At 39.2% G+C, this 21,229-nt stretch overlaps 1 protein-coding gene across 3 annotated transcripts in view; it reads right to left on the reverse strand.

The window, feature by feature from the left end:
* The window catches only part of EIPR1 (EARP complex and GARP complex interacting protein 1), an 84,163-nt gene that overhangs the window by 49,029 nt on the left and 13,905 nt on the right, over positions 1 to 21,229 (reverse strand). For 2 of the 3 annotated variants that reach the window (XM_061460742.1, XM_061460743.1), the window contains exon 3: positions 18,811 to 18,943. In XM_061460742.1, the coding sequence (XP_061316726.1) occupies positions 18,811 to 18,943 (133 nt within the window). Of the gene's footprint in view, positions 1 to 18,810; positions 18,944 to 21,229 lie in introns of those variants that run through there. The other variant, XM_061460744.1, reaches the window with a different exon arrangement.

The raw sequence follows: 21,229 nt of genomic DNA on the forward strand, positions 1-21,229 counted from the left end.
ATCATTATTATTTGATAACAAAATTTAAAACAAGATTTTAAGAATCTAACCCTCCTCTTAAGCAAAGTTTTGAGTAGGCGTAGTCGTAAAAAGAAAAATGTAAGAATACAGTTAGATGGACACAGAAGAAATACTACCACCTGCTTCTCCCACCCCCCATGCAACAGACTGAAGTGGATTTTGATCCCAATTAAACAGGTCCACATCAGCCAGCATTACAGCTCACTGCTGTTCAATCATCCACCTTTCATTCTTCTGGCGCCACTTGCTGAATAAAACTTATCACGCCACTGAAGCATGCTTTGACATACAGAACAACTGCAATCTTGTCCCATCAGAAGCTTACAGCAGTCACCCAAAGCAGACCAGATCCTGCCCTGCCCAGCACTCCCTAATTATAGAATTTTATAAAGCATTTTAATTGTTGCGTTCAATCATTCTTTATGATCTTTCTGAACTAAACACGTGATAAATCAACCTTGATTCTTTTTCCTTCTCAGAAAACTCCAGCTATTGCTTGTCTCTTATTTGCTTTTTGAATAATTTCTAAACACATTTTGTATGTACATTAGTAATTCAGTATTTTCAAATTTATTTTCTTAAATCAATAGCTATACACATCATATGGTAGTATCTACAGGAACCATGTTTTCATTTTACTTTCTACTGTCATTCTACTTCATTCCCCTGTGTTTAACCTTGAAACCTGAATGACAATGTTTCCTACATCACTGCCTGCAGACATTCACACCAAAGCTGGAGGAGCTGAAGTATCAGTGCCTGACAGGTTTTGCTCTTTGATCAGCTCAGGTGGTGCAAAGCCAGCTGGCTGCAGCTATTCTGTTGCCCAGGGAACAACAACTGAAGTGTATACTTCCTAAATCTGCACAGGAGGCCATTCTGCAGCACTGCCACAGCAGCTCTTGCTGTGCAAGGCTGAAGTGGTGAAGCTGCTATAGCTACAGCCCAGCTGGTGCCCATTAATGCTCTCTGTATGACAGGAACAAGCAGCTAGTGTTCAGAAGCCTCTTTCTTTCCATTGACAACAGAGTTATCACTCTTCCTTATTAATCAATGTAAACATCCTCTCCTGGTTTAAAAAAATGAAGAAATAAAACCCAAATGATTCGAGAGTGAATCTTTTATCTTTAAAAAAAATAACAACCTTGTAGCCTTTTTAGTCAATTCATAAAAAGACAAACCATATTCTACTTCATTGACAATGTGTCCTTCACAGCAAAAGAGGGAGGGGGAGGAGGGAGAATAACACACCATTCTTTTTGGGGGTTAAGAATTTCATTGTTTGTGCTAAATGCTTCTGAAGTCTTTGATTTTAAATTTTTCTGAAATACATGGGGTGAGATATATGTAGGAATAAATAGATGGAGGTAGTTTAATTTTTCTTTCCATCACTTAGATGCACATTTTAGCTACCAAAAGACAGCCTTTGATTTTTAAAGAATACAAACATGGAAACAGGGCAGAACATAACACAGCAGCTCACACTGTATCCTAATAGAAGTATGTTTGCAAATAGAGCTAAAAGTAGAAATAATTATTAGAAAAACAGTAACATGCAACAGTTCAGATATTCCTACACAAGACATCTGCCATACTTTGCTGCTGTCCCATTATTCCAACCTGTGGAAAGCACCGTATAAACGGCAGCCTTCTCGTTACCATGTAGATCACAGGTTCACATTTACTGCACATCAGTACATCACACAGAACAGCTTAAGTCTCTAGACAACAGGCTCCCATGTTTGCATTGTGTAAACAGATGTCTTAAGGATGTTTTTAAAACCTCCTATACTGGACAGTAATGCAGAGAGAATGATCTAAGAGTGTGCAAAGGTGTGGGGTACAACATGGAGAGACAGGTATACCCATCATGTACAGAAACAGGAGACAGAACCCACAGAAAGCAGGCAGTCAGCAGGCTGAAATACTGGAGCAGGCATAAATTACATTTTATTTTTTTTTACAGTCTGATGTCTCTTACGCTATCCAGACGTGACTTGAGACAATGTTCCAGCACATACCTTTTTTGGGGGGGTATGCACTGAAGATATACACCTATTTGAGGGAGCTCAAAATTCACTTAACTGCATTTCTGGAACTCTGCCATATGAAGACAGCCCGAGTGAAGAACTGCAGTCATCACTATACTGATGAACTGAACTTTGCTCTTCAGGCAGAATCTGGCTGCAACACTGTAAAAGCTGCTCAGCAGCACAAATAGGCATGCTTTCCTTCTGACACTTCACATGACCAAATCTCATAAGTCACAACAATGACTTACGGCTTGCTTGATACCTGAGATATATCTCTCTAGATATTTTAACAACATAGGAAAAAACAGAGACACTAGGACTCACTACACGCTTTCCTTCGTTTGTGATAATCTTCCTGCTATTCTCACCACCAGCACACTGTATCTGCAAGAGCGGGAGCCATAAAATCAGCTAGGTATCAGCTGGTCATATAAAAAGCACTGTGAGATTTAACCCTCTGCTGAAGAGAGCTGCACAATACACCAATAAAAGTTAATGAACCATATTTACATGCTAGTTTCCATCATCACTAAGGCCAGCGAACCTGAACACCATTATCAATGTTGGAGAATAAACAAGATATGTTACAGATATGCATACACCTGCAGAGCTATGATCTAATTGGCATCACAGATGTGGTGGGATGGTTCCTATGATTGGAGTGTGGGAATGGAAGGATATAGGCTCTTCAGAAAGGACATGCAGGGGAAGAAGAGGATGGGGATATCACTCTATGTTCATGACCAGCTGGAGGGCATAGAGCTCTGCTTAGGGATGGATGAGGAGCTAACCAAGAGCTTACAGGTCAGGATTAAAAGGGAGGGGAGGGATATGTGACATTACAGCGAGGGTCTGGTAAAAGCCACCTGACCTGGAAAACTGGGTGGATGAGGCCCTCTATACAAACAGGAATGGCCCCCTGTTCACAAACCCCGGTCCTCATGAGGGCTGTAGCAACTCTCGTATGAACACAGGCTGAGAGAGTTTGGCTTCTTCAGTCTGAACAAAAAAGAGGAGAGACCTTCTAGCAGCCTTCCAGTGTGTAAAGGGGGCCTGCAAGAAAGCCTGAGAGGGACTTTTTACCAGGGCATGTAGTGACAGGACTACATGTCACTAGAAAGCTAGTTTTAATAATACAAGAAAAATAAATTACTTACATGTTTGGGTTTGGTTTCTTTTAGCTGAAATCCACCTACCTGACATCTCAAGATATCAGGAGCTAGCACATCCAGAAAGTCCAGAGAAAGAAAAATAATACTGCCCTATACTAAATAGCCATTTTCTCAACTTGGGGCATTCAAACAATACATGTTGTTGCTAGTCATCTGCTAACGACTATGCAGTTTTCTTCATTTGTTTACAGCTCAGAAGTCCTCATAGGAGATAAATCCATAGGTTTTCTTGTAATCAAACGCAAGTGGAGAAAGACAAGACATACAGCTCCTCCCTAAAAAGCCTGTAATCTAAGAAGAAAAAGTTAAAATATAACCAAATAAAAACAAACTCCCCAAAGACTTGTGGGTTTTTTTTTAAATCCTAAGATATTTCACAGTCAAATCTTCAGCTCAGGATGGGATACAATTTCTTTCCTAGTACTGAACAAATACATTTCATGTTTATTCCAGATGCAGAATCTACTGGGGTGTACAATCTGATTGGAATCAGAGAGGCATGGCTTTTTAGGAGGAAAAGATCAAGAAGGTGAGAAGAAAGAACTGCACTTTATGAACAGCAGCAACTAAAGTGCATGGAGCTCTGTGGAGGGATGAGGGCCAGCTGAGAGCTTATGGTTTAGGATTAGAAGGTAGAGCAATATGGCAACATTGCAGTTGGTGTCTGCTACAGGAAGGATGAAACAAAGGATAATAGAACCTTTAGACAAGAAGAGGGAGCTTCATATTCATAGGTCCTGGTCCTCGTGTAAGATTTGAACCACCTCAGTGTCTACTGGAAAAGAAATGCAGCAGGATACAGGCAATTTCCAAGTTCATTGATGATTGCCAACACCAGTGATCAATGAGACAATGGGAAGGTTTTTCTGCTATACCTCAGTTACAAATATCAAAGAACTGGTCAGAGATGCAAAGGCTGGGGAAAGCCTAGGCTACAAAGATCATGAGATGGAGGAGTTCATCTTGTTCCCTTAAATGAAGGAACAAGGCAGATAGCAGAATCACACACCACCCTGGGCTTCAGGAGATCAGACTTTGGCCTGACCAGGGAACAGCACTGAAGAATGTCATGGAAGATGGTCCTGGAGAGAAAGGGGATCCAGTAGAGTTCTCTTAAGAATCTGTCAAGTAAATGACACTGCTTCAGCCTCTCCAGCTTTTCAAGGAAGATGGGATAATGCAAGCTAAAGCAGGCTATCTTTCCACAGTAGAAAGAAAGGCACAGAAAATGGAATGCAGGAAAAATGAGATCATAAGATGTCTTAATGTTTACTGGAAGGAACTTGTATAGTATACTCGATTTCACTTACATGATTCGGGAATATCTCTGAAGTCTAATACAAACCAGAGAAAAGCAAGCTCCTAAGTTTAACTTATTTAACAAGCTAGTTGGACAAGAATGACTAAACACATACTAGAAAGAGCTTATGTGTATCTGAAAAATGTTATTTAGTGCAACAATAGCATTGACTGGAGATGGAGAAAGAAACATTTTCTTTCTGTTTATTATACTAGTTCAGTTCAATATTTGACAATTTTGAGTTAGAAAGCTATTAAAATTTGAAGAAGGAAAACCTTTTTTCTTGTTCTGAGCTAACAGGGAAAAAAAAGTGGGGGAGGAGAAAGAAACCTCCTAATGCTGAAGGACAGAGCAGCCTGATAATTCAAGTTCTTCTTCTGGTGACAGTTCTAATTCAGAAGCATTTTATCAACTTTCTGTATTTTAGAAGCATTCTTTTCAATATCATGACCATCCTGTAATACTTCAATTTCAGTCATTTTTTCTCCTCCTTCTTCTTTCTGACAGTAGTTCTATTTTGCTTCATAGCACAAACGTTACAATTATCAGGATAATGACTGTCAAATATAGATGAAATCGTAAATCAAGGGATAAGAAGCATCTGTGCTTCAAGTTAATTATATTATATATGCTCTCGCAGTTCTTACACTTTTCCCTATGTGTCTGCTCTTACACACTGGCTGAAACACTACCGAGCTCGACTCCTACAGCAGTCTTACATCTTATGATTATAGGACAGACCTGAACAGCAATTAACACGGGACAATTTCTCAAGCCATTCACCACTTCTGTAGTGGTTTTCCATCATACAGATCAGATAGTCAATCATTTCAGCTAAAATTCCTAGAAAAACAACAGGTACAAGCTACAAAGAACATTAGGAGAACACCACACGTATTTATTTCTTCACTCAAACTATGGGAACAAACTGTACATCTCACCACTACTGCTGAGAACACTGAAGAATATTTAGAGAGATGCATTCAAATTCCTTCCCTGTTTTAATGACTGTACCATGTCACACAGCTGGCTGTAGCAAAGACTTCCCTACATAGATGTTTTCACTACAGAAAAGTAAAGTGAAACCAGTGAAGTCAGTGTCACCTGCTGGCTTGAATACTAAAGAATTGAAAGCATCACCGCAGAATTCTTTCCTATACTCTGACTGATGAATTTTATCTACAGGAATATTTTTAATACACAAGTTTACTGTGTGATAAGTGCAGTGCATCAGAGAGCCGTAACTCAAAGCAGATTTAATGTTTTTAATGGATACTAAATGCAAACTTTATTTTCCTGTTCATCAAAATTAAACATCAGGTTTGTGTCTGTATGCCTTTATGATTTGGATGTACAAACCCAATCTAATTATACCGAGTCTTCATATCTACTGCACAGTGGCATCTGTCCTGTTTGGGGAAAAAAAACAACAGAAGATCAGGATCTGTGCTCGCGCACGTGCCTGCCTGCATGTGTGAAGCTGCTTTCTCCATTCGCACTTTCTTTCGCCCTCTGGTGGCTTTGTTTGTCCCTACATGTAAAGCAAGCGCAGAACCTATTTTTCTAAGAGTTGAAAACCACATTTGCAGTGGGAAAATAAATCGGTTTCCACATATATTTCAACGGATTTGAATAAAAAAATAAATTCCTAAAAGAAGCAGGGGCAAGCACATAGAGATGACAGCAACCTAGGAAGTTGTTTAGTATTTAATTTCAAAATCATCTGGTAAAGGTTTCTAACCAACTTTAAGAGTGGTGCTTTTATTAGGCAGTCACTTTACAGCTAGACTATTTTTGTTGCAGTGCTAACAATCTGAATTGTCCATCATATTTAAAAAATTGTGGCAGTCAGGTAAAGTTCCCAACAACTGGAAAAAGGGAAATATAACCCCCATTGTCAAGAAGGGGAAAAAGGATGACCCAGGGAACTACAGACCAGTCAGTCTCACATCTGTGCCTGGCAAAATCTTGGAGCAGATTCTCCTGGAAGGAATGCTAAGGCACATGAAAATCAACAAGGTGCTTGGTGACAGCCAGCATGGCTTCACTAAGGGGAAATCCTGCCTGACCAATTCAGTGGCCTTCTATGATGGGGCTACAGAAATGATGGTAGAACAGTTGATGTCATCTACCTGGTCATGTGCAAAGTGTTGGACACGGTCCTGCATGACATCCTTGTCTCTAAATTGGAGAGACATCAGTTTGATAGATGGACCACCCCATGGATAAAGAACTGGCTGGATGGCCGCACACAAAGAGTTGTGGTCAATGGCTCAATGTCCAGCTGGAGACCAGTGATGAGTGGTGTCCCTCAGGGATAAGTGCTGGGACCGGTCTTGTTCAGCATCTTTGTTGCTGACATGGACAGTGGGATTGAGTGCGCCCTCAGCAAGTTTGCCGATGACACCAAGCTGTGTGGTTCGGTTGATATGCTGGAGGGAAGGAATGCCATCTAGAGGGACGGAATGCCATCTAGAAGGACCTTGACACGCTTGTGAGGTGGGGTGATGCCAACCTCATGAAGTTTAACCATGCCAAGTGCAAGGGCCTACCTGGGTCAGAGCAATCCCAGGCACAGCTACAGGTTGGGCAGAGAAGAGATTCAGAGGAGCCCTGCAAAGAATGACTTGGGGGTATGGGCTGATGAGAAACTGAACATGAACCTGCTTCAGTGTGCGCTCGCAGCTCAAAAAGCCAACCGTATCCTGGGCTGCATCAAAAGGAGTTTGTCCAGCAGGTCAAAGGAGGTGATCCTGCCCCTCTACTCTGCTCTTGTGAGACCTCACCTGGAGTATTGTGTGCAGTTCTGGTGTCCTCAACATAAATAGGAGCTGTTCAGAGTCCAGAGGAGGGCCACGAGGATGATCAGGGGACTAGAGCACCTCCCATATGAAGAGAGGCTGAGAAAGTTGGGGCTGTTCAGCCTGGAGAAGAGAAGGCTGCATGGAGACCTCATAGCAGCCTTCCAATATCTGAGGGAGGCCTATAAGGATGCTGGGGAGGGACTCTTCATCAGGGACTGTAGCAATAGGACAAGGGGTAATGGGCTCAAGCTTAAACAGGGGAAGTTTAGATTAGATATAACAAAGAAGTTCTATCCTGTGAGCGTGGTGAGGCAATGGAAGGGGTTGCCTAAGGAAGTTGTGAATGCTTCATCCCTGGTGGTGCTCAAGGCTGTGTAGGACAGCGCCTTGGGTGACATGGTTTAATGTGAGGTGTCCCTGACAACAGCAGAGGGTCTTGGAACTTGATGATCTTAAGGTCCTTTCCAACCCTAACTATTCTATGATTCTATGAACTGAATTACAAAATACAAAAATCTCAAGACTGTTACACTTAATAGAGATCTTGCTTTTAAATTTCATTTTTCCTCTCCCTCGTAAGAAGAGTTCATCTAACTTTCAAAGGTATTACATCTTATCAGTAAATTGTAACAAAAACAGCTAGAACACATATTACAAATGCAAAGTGGGGAAAGCTGGGAATAAAAGTCTTAAGTCAAAGGCTTGGTGAGATGGTTCTGTTAGTCATGTTAGTACAGCAGATAATGTAGTTTCAGGTAAAGCATACATATTAACCTGTTAAAACGTTCATTTTGCCTTCACCTGATGGTGCATTTCCATCAGCAGTTAAGATTAATCAGATATCAGTGGGCACTTAAACATTTTTGGCCTGCGCTTCCTGTTGACACAGGAGTCACAGTCAACGCAGAGATGATCAATGTGATCAAGCGATTGCCAAATTTATTACAAAGCTTTAACTCCTTATATACTGTTTCTTACGTGCACTTACAGTGATTTGGCATATTATGATTGGATACATGTCTTGAAGACCCTTAGTGACTAACATATAATTGCTTAAGCACAGATGTGAGAACTTGACCTCGAAGCTTGCCAACAGTCCACAGTTCTCATTAACTCAGTGAATTCCAGCTTCTTCTTATCTTGCTTGCTTAAGCTTCTTCAGGCCTCTCATGGCCTTGCTGTATCTTTCAGGATTATTCAGAGTTTATGTACCAATTATGCATTCTCCTGTGAGAACACTGTCTCCACAGTTTCCTACTACTACTTTTCTTTGTAAACTGTTGAAGTATTTCCTGCATGAACAAGACACCCTTAGAAGAAGGTGATAAGTATTCTTCCTAATGATTTTAGAATCTGTGACTGTTGTCCAAAAAAAAAAAAAAAGAAACAAACCCAAACCAAAACAAACAAACAACTATGGAAAACACATATTCACTTCTTTCTTTTTGACCTTGCATTTCCATGTATTGTTGCACATAACCTGCCTTTCATACTCTGACCTTGAAGGAATTTTAAAGAAAACCCTAAGAGAAATAGCTGATGAGTGCTCTTCTCCAAGCAGTATAGAATAAAGTATTCTGTGAAAAACTGCCTTCCTTCAAAACAGTTGCCATTTTTTTATTGTTCTCAATGAGACTGAATTCACACATTTCAAACATGACAGAAGTACCAGACAGCACGTGACATCAGCTTCTTTGCTCAGGACTGCCTATAGTTTCCAGTGTCATCAAGAGCAAGAGAAAATGTCAGATGGTTTTTAAAAACAAAAAGTTCTGCTGAGCATCATTCAAGTACAAGTGAAAGAATCACAAGCAACTCCTAAAACAATTCTTCAGCACATTCTATAAAATTTACTGACATTATTTAAGAGTTTTACTTAATGTCCTTTTAACTAGTCAAGGCATGAACATTTATTAAACCTCAGATTACTCAGAACCTCTCTATAAACTCAGAAATTACCCTGCTGGCAGAGACCTTTGGTCCCAAATCTAATTCAGAGTTTAGTATTTGAAAGCAGCTAGGAAAAAAAAAGTACCCTCTTCAGAAGCAGGAGCTGGGATAAATTAGACAATTACTATCGTTAGACACAGATTTTTGCCTCAATGAATGTGTGCATCTAATACCCAGTAATGAAACATTCACTTTGAATTGACAAGTGTGAAGCTTTCTTTTTGATTCATCAGATTCTTTAAGACATAACCTGCACAATACCTAGCAATTCTTATCACAACACAACCGTCCCACAGAACTGACGGCTTGGCTTCACGAGCAAAGATTTGGGAAGGGCTTTAACCACGCTGACTACAAGCACGATGACCAAGGACATGTGGAATATGCAAATCTGGTTGGAAAAAAAAGGGTGATTGCTATACAAAAAGGGTAACTGTTCCAAAACATCCTCTTCTCTAGAAGGACCGAATAATCTCTAATTTATTTATCTTAAATTTCATGGAATAAGCTGCACAACAGAACCATCAGACTTTCTGAGATAGCAGAACAGAAATTCTTGACCATGTTCCTCACATCTTAACTTGTTTCAGATGTATCTATATCATGCCCTTTCCCTAATTTCTCAAGTATTTGCATGTTCCCCTGCAATACAGTCTCCAAAATGAACAACCTGTGTATTGTAGAACAATCTGCAATGGAGAATCATGATAGAGATTTTATTTTTTGGCAACTCAAAGTCAGGTACATTTTTACAGGTCTGAGGCCACCTAGCACAGCTAAACTCAGTATTTTTTACAGGGTAAGCTGAAAGGAGAGGGCTACACTCCAACCTCTCATGATGTTCTTGGACTACCTGTGGATATCATTGCCTGAAAGTGCTAGGTGGCCCACAGCAGAACTGCTCATGGGGCATCCCAACACTTTTAATAGTAGGCACTACTGAAAGTCAGTCCCTAGGTGAATACTATGACCCTGTTCACATTATTGGAATATATATAAACTAAAAATATTCATCTAATCGCAGAATCATAGAATCACCTAGGTTGGAAAACACCTTTAAGATCATCAAGTCCTTCCATTACCAGAGGACTTCCAAGGCCACCACTAAACCATGTCCTCGAGGGCCTCATCTAAACAGTTTCTGAACGCTTTCAGGGACGGTGATTCCACCACGTCCCTGGGCAGCCTGTTCCAATGTCTGACCACACTCTCTGTGAAGAAATTCTTCCTAATATCAAACCTAAACCTCCCCTGGCACAGGTTGAGGCCATTACCCCTTGTCCTATAGCTTGTTGGTTGCAAGAAGACACTGACCCCCACTTCACTAGAACCTCCCTTCACATAGTTACAGAGAAGAGAATATCCCAAGGGTATTTATTTTATGGATTGCAAAAAATACCATTACAAAAAAAAAAAAGAAAAAAGAGCAGCCAATTGTCTAATACGATAACTTGATTATTTAATGTTAAGTTTTTTATAGTCAGCAGATTTTATCCCCCACAAGCTAGAAGGTATGGATTGTTTTCTTCTTAAATCATTTTCAGTGTTGATATAGCTCACACAGAGACATGTTCTACACCTGCTCCCACCCTGCTCGACATCATTAAAGTAAATCATCCCAAACATCAGACTTTAATGCTGTTATTTTTTGTGGCCCATTATGTCACATTCTGATTTTCAAGTTTTCAATTACATGAAGGTACTCTTGTGGCTGTGAGAATACCCTTGCAACCCAATTCACAATTGCATTAACAATCAGCATAAACATTTTGTTTAGTTTGCCAGCATAGCTCAAGACAATAAAAAGAGAGGTTTCAGTCTCCAGACAACTGTTCATCTTATAGCAGCATCACAATTAAAGGTAGACACAAGTTAAAAATTACCTAATTATATCACTGATCATTTCAGTAAATGGCATGGAAAGGAAGAACATAAGGCCCTTGGAAAGCAGGGGAAGTTGCCACAGATAAAGAACAAAATGCAAAACAAAGCATTAATACAAAACCAGAACAGGTAGACATTTAACCACAATAAGGTATTTTTTTTCTATTGACAGACACTACAGAAAACACCTTCAAACTGCTAACACCTCAGGGCCATGGCTTACAACTAACTTTTCTACAGCCTTCCACAGAACTGAACTGATTACTCAAACGCTACATGCCACCTCATACCTTCTTGCTTTTCCCAAGTGGTTGCAGCCATATGCATGTCCTTTAAGTGACCTATCCCTTATTTGGTTTTGACATCTCCTCCCTTCAGAATCTCCTCATTTTTCCAACTATACCATTTCCTTCATTTCTTCACTTTGTCTTTCAGTAAGCATTTTCCCTATCAGATCTGTGACAGTTAATAGTACACTGGCATTGCCTACAATTATGCTCTTGAGATATAGCCATTTACTTTTGCCTTCCCTCAGCACATCCTTCACCTGCTCAGAGGAGATACAGCTATGTAGCTGCTTATAGTCACTTCCCCAAAACTCACCTTTACAGTAATGGAGATAGGTACCTAGATCAAATTAGAGGTTCAGCAGGCAAACTATTTTCTACTAACGCAGAATTTTCAAGTTGAATCATTTCTCTATTTCCTCTCCTGTACCTCCCCATCACTCCATGTAAACCCACCAGTATGCCTTACCCTTTGACTTCTCAAACAATTTTGTCATCCCTTCTAAGCATCTGTAAAACATCTTCCAAAATGCAGTAACTAGCCAAGTAACTAGCTATTGCATATTATTGAAATTTAAACAAACCACTACTTTCTCACTGACATCCATTGGGATCTCAGAGCAATGCAAAAATCTGAGGTTTTGTTCTAGCTTATAGGATATAATGAAAGCTATATTCAGGTTCTGTAAAGAATAAAGTAAAAACTATCAGATTAAGAGTTCCCTTTATATTTACAGAAAAAAAAAATTAGAATGATAGTTTTTTCCAAACATCATCATGAACATTTACTCTCTTTACTGAATATTCTGCTGTGCAGAGACCAGACCCAAGTCATTCAGGAAGAAGACATCCATTGCTGGCAAACTGGCATGGATGCAAAAACTCTTTAAATGGCCTACAGAAAAATACCTCTGCAGTCCACATTCTTTTAATGAAATTTACTTTCTCCTTAGAAAATAGTCCACCCCCATTTTAACAGTATCCTAAAACAGTGGATAAAAGAAGGGGAGAGATGTATGAGCAGAAAAGCAGATTAAAATGAAGTTCTGTAAGAAACAAAGCATATGACAAAGTACACACACACTATCAAAACACATGTACAATCTTTAACTGCCACTACGCATCCACCTAACTGGCAAATCTTTCAAACACCTGACAACAGTGTATTATAAACTGGACTGACAAAGTGGGAAATGCATCATTCAGAAACTGATGTATTTACAAGTATTCTCCAACTTCATGTTAACCCAGGGATCCCACATTTTTCAGACAGCCCTACAGCTGAGACTTTCATCACCTACTTTACATACAAGAACTGTATTAGACATACTCTAGTCTGCTGACTGTTGCTATTTCTCCCTGCCTCAATACATTATCAGAAGTCCATTCAAATGGCTTTCATATTTCTCCTCTTGTAGCCTGAAACTTCAGCAATACTGCAATCATATATGGGTCGTATTCCAACGGGGTTTAGGGCTTTACTTCCCAAGTGACTCTGCTCTAACATGATCAACAGGGTTTTGACATTTCACCTTATCACCATAAAAAATTTACCCTAGCATAGGCTAGGATGCTCTTTTAAATACTGAAGCAAGACTTCTTTCAAACTTTAAGTAGTAATACACATGTGAAATGATTTTCCCCTTAGTGAGTGAACAGAGTTCTTGGATGGCTACCAACTTCTTGCACATTTAAAGACCAATTTATCTCAATTTATAAACTTATTATTATACTTAGTGTACCATTATTCTCATTGGTTTGTATCATAATTTGAAGGGTACATTCTTGACCCTCACCCCATTATTTTTCTCTGATATTTAAAAGTACATTTCTACTAAGACACTATAATCTCCTTAATTACTTTGTCACCTTTCTTATTCACTCTTTTAAAAAGCATCACTCCTGTCACCTTTTAATTAAAAAAAAAAAGTAAAAAATGAATAGTTAACTGACTATAGGTAGTCAGAATAGCAAAAAAAGAAGGATGGTATAAAACTCCTAGAATTTTTCTGACAGGGACTTTCTACTAAATCCAGTATGCTCCATTTTAATTCTGGGCTACTGTGAAGGAAACAATTTGATTTCTGTTTTGCTGAACGTAACTTTAAGATGATAAGTATCAGAGGCACATAAGTGGATGTAAAGTAAACATTAACCAATCAAAATGCAGCTGTAGCACTCTAGCTTATTGCCACTTTTATCATCACCAAAAACTCGGCACCTTGTACTCTTTACTCTTCTCTCAGCAATCCATCCTTTCAGCTTTATCTTTTAGGCCTAATCTGTACCATACTGAACTTTAACAATCTACAGCTAGAAAACTAATTTTTTTCTTTTTTTTTTTTTTTTTTACCTACTTTAAAGCTGTCAGTAGCAATCTGATTCTTTGGCTACAGCCTGACTACTACTTGAACACAAAACAAGCACTTTCTAATGGCAAAGGTGGCAAATAACAAAAAAAGCAGAAAAACATCACCTCTAATCAATTACTGTATCTACCAACTACACATCTTCTCTATTAGCAATGACGGTCACACAGGAATGTTCTTACTACATTTCTAGCATACAATACCGCCAAGTGCGCTAGATATGCACAGTATAGGCAAGCACTGCACCTATACTGTGTAGTAGATTTCTGATCTTTGCTGGAAGTTAGGCAGTATTACATGTAACTAGTAAGCCTACCACTCGATAATAAAATCATTTTCCTATAACATCAGTATGGATAGTATAAAATTCTCTGAGATACATATCCATTATAGGTGGGAGGAGGGGCAGTGTAACTGAGAGAGGAACTGAGCAGAAAAAGTGCTCCCATTACAATTATGTGATTTTTCTAAATCAGTATTTTTAATGTGTATGCATGGGGAGGGGTAGAGAGATAGTTGCACCATTTTATCTTAATATAAAGACAAAATGGCCTGCAAAATGGAATTTCTGGTTAATATCCAAAGATGTATTTGTTCCAGTGCTATTAGAACAAGTATGATTCTAGTCAATATCACCATCCAGAATTAAAAGACACAAGGCTTTATTAATGATGCGATGTCAAAAATTAGAAATCAAAGTAGTAAATACTGATGCTAACAAGAAAAGGAGTTTTCCTTGGTTTTGACCTGAGAGAAAAGAAGCTTTTTCCTTTTTAAAACCTACTTATGTAACAACACTCTGGTAAAAAACCTTGAACAAAAGATTACAGAGCAGCATTTATATTAACTTTATTAATTGTTTAGAGAACATACCTCTCAACCTGCATATTCAGCAAGGATTTAAATTTCTCTGTGACTTCTTGAGAACAAGAAAGTTATCTAAGCCACATTATCTTACTTTTTAGGGAAGTTACTCTTCTTGAAAACAGATTGGAATATTTACTATTTACTCTATTTACTATTGATTCTTGAACAGGCTTTATGTAAAATAGAACTAACTCTTTTTTTGACCTGTAAAAAAAAATTAATTGTAAACCCCCCAGAGGGTGACATGGGTAGATTGTTTCCACATTACCATCACTTCTGTTGAAGGAGGTTTCTTATCTGCAAGATTCAAGGGGGAAAAAAAAGCCTTGTAACTTTGGAAGAGACCTTAAAGATCACGTAGTTCTAATCCTCGTGCTATGGGCAGGGACACCATTCACTAGACCAGGTTGCTCAACACTCAATCCAACCTGGCCTTAAACACTGCCAGGGATGGGGCAGACACAACTTCTCGAGGCAACCTGTGCCAGTGTCTCACCCACTTCACAATGAAAGTTTCCTCGTAACGTCTAACCTTAGTCTCCCCTCCGACAGTTTAAAGCCATTTGCCTTGTGCTATCACTACATGCCCTTGTCCCTCCCCAGCTTTTTGTAGCCCCATTCAAGTACTGGAAAGCTGCTAGATCTCCCTGAAGCCTTCTCCTCTCCAGGCTAAACAAGCCCAACTCTTTCAGCCTGTCTTCACAGGAGACGTGCTTCAGCCCTCTGCCAGAAGTACTGCTTAGACACAAAAGTTGTTGACAATACCTATGACTCTTCCAGACAGTACCATCTCATTTGACTAGTACTTCAATGAGGAAAATAGTTAAGAGTCTTTAAAATAACAAAACAAATACAATACATGAAAAGGTATTTTAAAGGTTTTGTTCACTTAATTCAGTTGCATTACTACTTCAAATAAGTTGTCTGCTAAACTCAGTATACCTTATTATTAGAACCCCATGCTGTGTGCTTTCTGTTCTATACATTTCTAATTAGAGTCATCAATAATCATTTAAGAACCAGATCTTGTTTTCTGCAGCAAGTTTATGGGTGATGTTTCTAAATGAAGATGCATGAAATATAAACAATACAGCTTAATGCTCAGAAACTAGGTAAACTAAATCTAGAAGAGGAAGCAGCTAGAATAGAAAACATTCGTATGAATTAATAGGTCCAATAAGAGAAGTCAGAAATCCCTCAGAAATTTAGAGTGTTTGGTTAGAAGCTCAATTCTAACAATCTCAATATGCTCTTTCTCTAACATGATTTTCAATTAATATGTATATTGCTATTAGAAATCGCTATAATGTGCTATAAACATAATTTTATACTCTTTTCTCAAAAAGGTCTATATTTAAGTTTTGGTTTCACCGTATGTTCTAGAGCAATACTTGAACTCTAAAATAGATACAAGTAGAATAAATTAAGACTGATTAACATTAAATGGTACATTACATACATGAAATACTAGACTTAATAAGCTATTTCATATCATCTTGCTGTTCAGTTATGTAGGGAAAAAGACAGATACATACATTTTTTAAAGTGTTTCACACTATTCTGTGCAGAACAACATTCTTTCAGAAAAAAATACAATCAACTAAGGAACACTAGAGAGAAACTCAGAAACTTGTTCTGGTTTTCTCTAAAGGAGACTTCAGACATCTTTCTCATATTCTCCTCTGAAACTAGCCAGAAAAATTAAAGACAACTTTAGAATTTCATGCTTGATAACTGCTTTCTCATTTTCACTATGGATCACTGGCAAGGGGGGGAAAGTTATGTCCAGTAAAGTCAACCAGAGACTAACAAGTAACAAAAAAAAAAAAAACAACCAAAAAAAAAAAAAAAAGCAGGCTAATACCATTTCAATGCTCTCTTACTCAAAATACCTATAATCATTTTCAGTTTAGAAAACAAAAAGACCTCTTTATTATTTTACTTATCTTTTATAATTGTCCCTAGAAGAGTCACATAAGATTTGTGAAATTCACATTTTAGCACTTCCATTTCAACCAAAGAGAACTAGGAGAACCAAGCAATCCTGGAACCTTCTTCTCTAACATAGCCACAAGGCTGAGCAGTGGGAATTCACATCTCTACAGCTGCCCGCAGATGCTCAACTACGTTATTCTTATATTCTTGGACTGTATTTCCATCAAAGAACAGACTAATATTTACTAGAAGAAATAATATTTATTCCAATTGAAAGCACAGATTTCTTGCTCATCAGAGAGAAAAAGACTCCCTTTACCAAGTGTCCTGGGTTCAGCAGTAGCAGTCATTTTTCTCCTTCTTAGTAGCTGGTGCAGTGCTGTGTTTTTGACTTGCGGCTGGGAACAGCACTGATAACACCGATGGTTTTAGTTGCTGCTCGGTTATGTTTAGTCTGACCAAGGACTTTCTGAGTCTCGTGCTCTGCCAGGGAGGAGGGGAAGCCAGGAGGAAGCAGAGACAGGACACTTGACCCAAACTGACCAAAGAGGTACTCCATACCACAGCACAACACGCCCATATATAAACTGGGGGCAGTTACCCAGAAGGGTTAGATCACTGCTCGGTAGGGCTGGGTATCGGTCAGCAGGTGGTGAGCGGTTGTATTCTCTTCCCTTGTCAGTTCCCTTATCATTATTATTATTGGCGGTAGCAGTAGTGGTTTTGTGTTATACCTTAGTTACTGGACTGTTCTTACCTCAGCCCGTGGGAGTTACATCCTTTTAGTTCTCCTTCCCATCCCTCCAGGAGCAGGGGGAAGGAGAAGGGGGAGAATGACAGAGAGACTGTGTGGCTGACTGAGTTTATACCAGGACACCAAGTGATGCAAGAATATTTTTCACGCCTCATGACAGAATTATCTTCACACCTGCTTCACCCATGAAACACACAGAGATCCTTAATCTCAACAGCTGTGCACTTAGCATTAGGCCTCAGAAGAAGCAGTCCTATGGTTTTGGTGAGATACACAGATAAGAATTTATAGCTTTCTGTGGGCATATCTGCATTTAACATACGACAAATGACATGAAACACAAACTTCACCTGCCATTTTAAATAGAGCTTGATCCCTGTTCAAGGCCAGGTTGGATGGAGTCTTGGGTGACATGGTTTAGTGTGTGGTGTCCCTGATCATGGCAGGTGGGTTAGAACAAGATGATCTTCAGGTCCTTTCCAACCCTTACTATTTATTCTGTGAGTCTATGCTGGCATGATGTTGTTTTGAAAGACATTTACTTCCACTTTCAAAGGCAAAGCACATAAAAAAAAAAAAGGAATGATGCCTAAAATAATGTATTTTATTTGCCATTCTTCACATAATCAGACAAGCAATACTTTCTGGTTTTCCTGCTGTCCTGGGTTCAGCAGTAGCAGTCATGTTTCTCCTTCTTGGTAGCTGGTGCAGTGCAATGTTTTGATTTTCGGCCTGGGAATAGAGCTGATAGTGATGTTTTGGTTTGGCCAAGGACTTTGTGAGCCTCATGCTCTGCCAGGGAGGAGGGGAAGCCAGGAGGAAGCAGAGACAGGACACCTGACCCAAACTGACCAAAGAGGTATTCCATACCACAGCACGTCATGCCCAGGATATAACTGGGAGTTACCCGGAAGGGCTGGGAGACTGAGGGGTTGGAGGAGGTATGGGTCAGAGCTTGGTCGGGCTTGGGGGGTGAGTTATCGGTTGGCTGGTGCTGAGGCGTTGTATTCTCTTCCCTTGTTATTTCCTTTATCATTATTATCATTGGTGGTAGCAGTAGTGATTTGTGTTATACCTTAGTTACTAAACTGTTCTTATCTCAACCCGTGGGAGTTGCATTCTTTTCGATTCTCCTCTCCGTCCCTCCGGGAGCAGGGGGAGGGAAAGAAGTGGGGGGAAGTGAGTGAACGAATTGCCTGACTGGGTTTAAACCACGACACCTGCTTTCCTTGACATGAACACCAAAGTAGACTTCTAACCAAGATGACCATCAGGATACAAGAAAAAAGAGGTATAAGCAAAGGTACAGCAGACCTTTTGAAAAATGCCTGTGTTGGTAATTCCAAGTTAAAGTGTTAGCTAGATAGTAAAACTTCACACATTCAAAAATACCAAAATACTTAAACAAGTTATATACAGTTAAAGAGGACTTACTTTTATTGTAGCAGGTTGCTAGTACACCTTTATCTGCAGGACTGGTACTAATGTGCCAAATTTCACCCACTTGATGAAGGAGAACATTTTTGTTTATAATGTTATTTTCATCATCAAAGTCTATGATGTGAATCTGCAAATACAATAAAAAAGAACATTAGGGTTTCAAATGCTTTCCTGTGGGTCTTAATAACACATGATGACTGCACAGAACAATTTAATGAGAATTTTATAACCGGTATCTGCTTTAATTAATTGTTATCCTAACAATTTCGTATATCATTGATTTCATGCAGGATTAACTTTTCCAGAAAAAACACAAGCAATTTCCCTGTTTTGAGGAAATACTGTGTTTGTTCTTCTCAATTTTGCAACTTTAAGCTTGAAGGTGATTTTTCATTTTATGTCTAACAGTAAATAAGCCACTTGCATTGCAATTCAACACTTCTTATAGCAATAAACAGGAATAACAACATTGCAATCCTTAGTCTAAATGTCTTCACCAATTCTGTATCTAAACCGTTGTATTCAAACAACCTATGCAGAAAGGTGGGGAGAGAGGGAAAGAACTCTCATTTCAAACAAACGCTGTCAACTCAGCAAGAAACTTCCTCAGAGTTCACTTCAGCAATCACATACCTGTACCAACATATAAATCTGTAATACTTTTTGTATTATATGGAAAAATAAAAACATTGAACTGAAAGATGAAGAAAAACAATAATGTTTAAATATATAAGTTAGGGTTTTAAGAGACAGCTAGGTTTGATTTTTGTGATTTTGATTTTTTGGGGGGTTTTTGTCTTGTTTTTTTTAACAGGTCTACATTATTTTCATTTTTCCTCCTGATTTTTACTTAGTTGTTTTTGTATAGTTGCCTCATAAACAGAAGAAATTGAGAAAGATTCTAGCCTAGCACATCATATACAGGTAACTTTACTCATGGGACTAATTCCGCTAAGCTCAAGAGTGGACAAATAAATTCTAGAAGACTTACAGTTTCCAGACAACTGTATCTCCATTAATAATTCATCAGCAAAGTCAGGTGAATAATTAAGAGAAAACAAAAAAGTAAGACATCTCATCACAATGACCGAATTAAGTCTACTGAACAACTGCAAAAATCTTAGCTACAGAATATAGAAAATTTTCTTAAAATACAGAAGCTGCTAAACAGGTCTCAAGCCTAAATTGGTTATATTACTGTCATGGTTTAAACCCAGTCAGGTAATTCGTTTGCTCACTTCCCCCCCCTTTTCTTGCCCTCCCCCTGCTCTCGGAGGGACGGAGAGGAGAATCGAAAAGAATGCAACTCCCATGGGTTGAGATAAGAACAATTTAGTAACTAAGGTATAACACAGATCACTACTGCTACCACCAGTGATAATAATGATAAAGGAAATAACAAGGGAAGAGAATACAACACCTCAGCACCAGCCGACCGATAACTCGCCCCCCAAGCCCAACCAAGCACCGACCGATACCTCCTCCAACCCTGCAGTCTCCCAGCCCTTCCGGCTAACTCCCAGTTACATCCCGGGCATGACGTGCTGTGGTATGGAATACCTCTTTGGTCAGTTTGGGTCAGGTGTCCTGTCCCTGCTTCCTCCCGGCTTCCCCTCCTCCCTGGCAGAGCATGAGGCTCACAAAGTCCTTGGCCAAACCAAAACATCCTTGTTATCAGCTCTGTTCCAGAGCTGAAAGTCAAAACACTGCACTGCACCAGCTACCAAGAAGGAGAAAAACTGACTGCTGCTGCTGAACCCAGGACAATTACATATCACCTTCCCCCCCCCCCCCCCCCCCAAGGACTGAGCTTACATGTCATCTTTTTCTTTCACATCCAAACACTGTCACCAGTAACTCCTCCTTGAAATATAATGCTAGATCCTCATCACCTTACATTATTCTTCCATTCTGTAATCAAAGGCATATAAGCACTTCTGTATTTGATTAGCAAGTTGTCTTTTCAGACTTCATTTGTTGCCCTGAACCTAGAAACCCATCCAGGAATCGGGACACTATACATAAACCCCAACAGCTGCCTATCAATCTCCTATCTTGCCCTGAATCTAGAAACCCATCTAGGAATCGGGACACTATACATAAACCCCAACAGCTGCCTATCAATCCCCCTGTCCAACTCAAAGAGTGACCCTCATGCATTTCAAAACTCTCTAGAGTAACATCACTTAGATTTATCTACTGTTTCACTTTATTTTGGCATTCTGTACATTCCCTCTCTGACCTATTCCCTGTATCATAATTCAAAGGTTTAGTCTATACAGAAAGTTCTTGCTCTTTTCATTAGATATCAGTTTAACCTCATCCCCTGGTTTTTGGTTTTAGGGTTTTGAATAAAGAAATTACCTATTCAACCTTCTATGCTGCTCTTATTAGATACGTTTTGATGTTGTGA

This window comes from Pezoporus flaviventris, unplaced genomic scaffold (assembly GCF_033815535.1).
Source record: "Pezoporus flaviventris isolate CSIRO_AGI_PZ_B2104156 unplaced genomic scaffold, CSIRO_AGI_Pfla_v1 ptg000031l, whole genome shotgun sequence".
Lineage (NCBI taxonomy): Eukaryota > Metazoa > Chordata > Aves > Psittaciformes > Psittacidae > Pezoporus > Pezoporus flaviventris.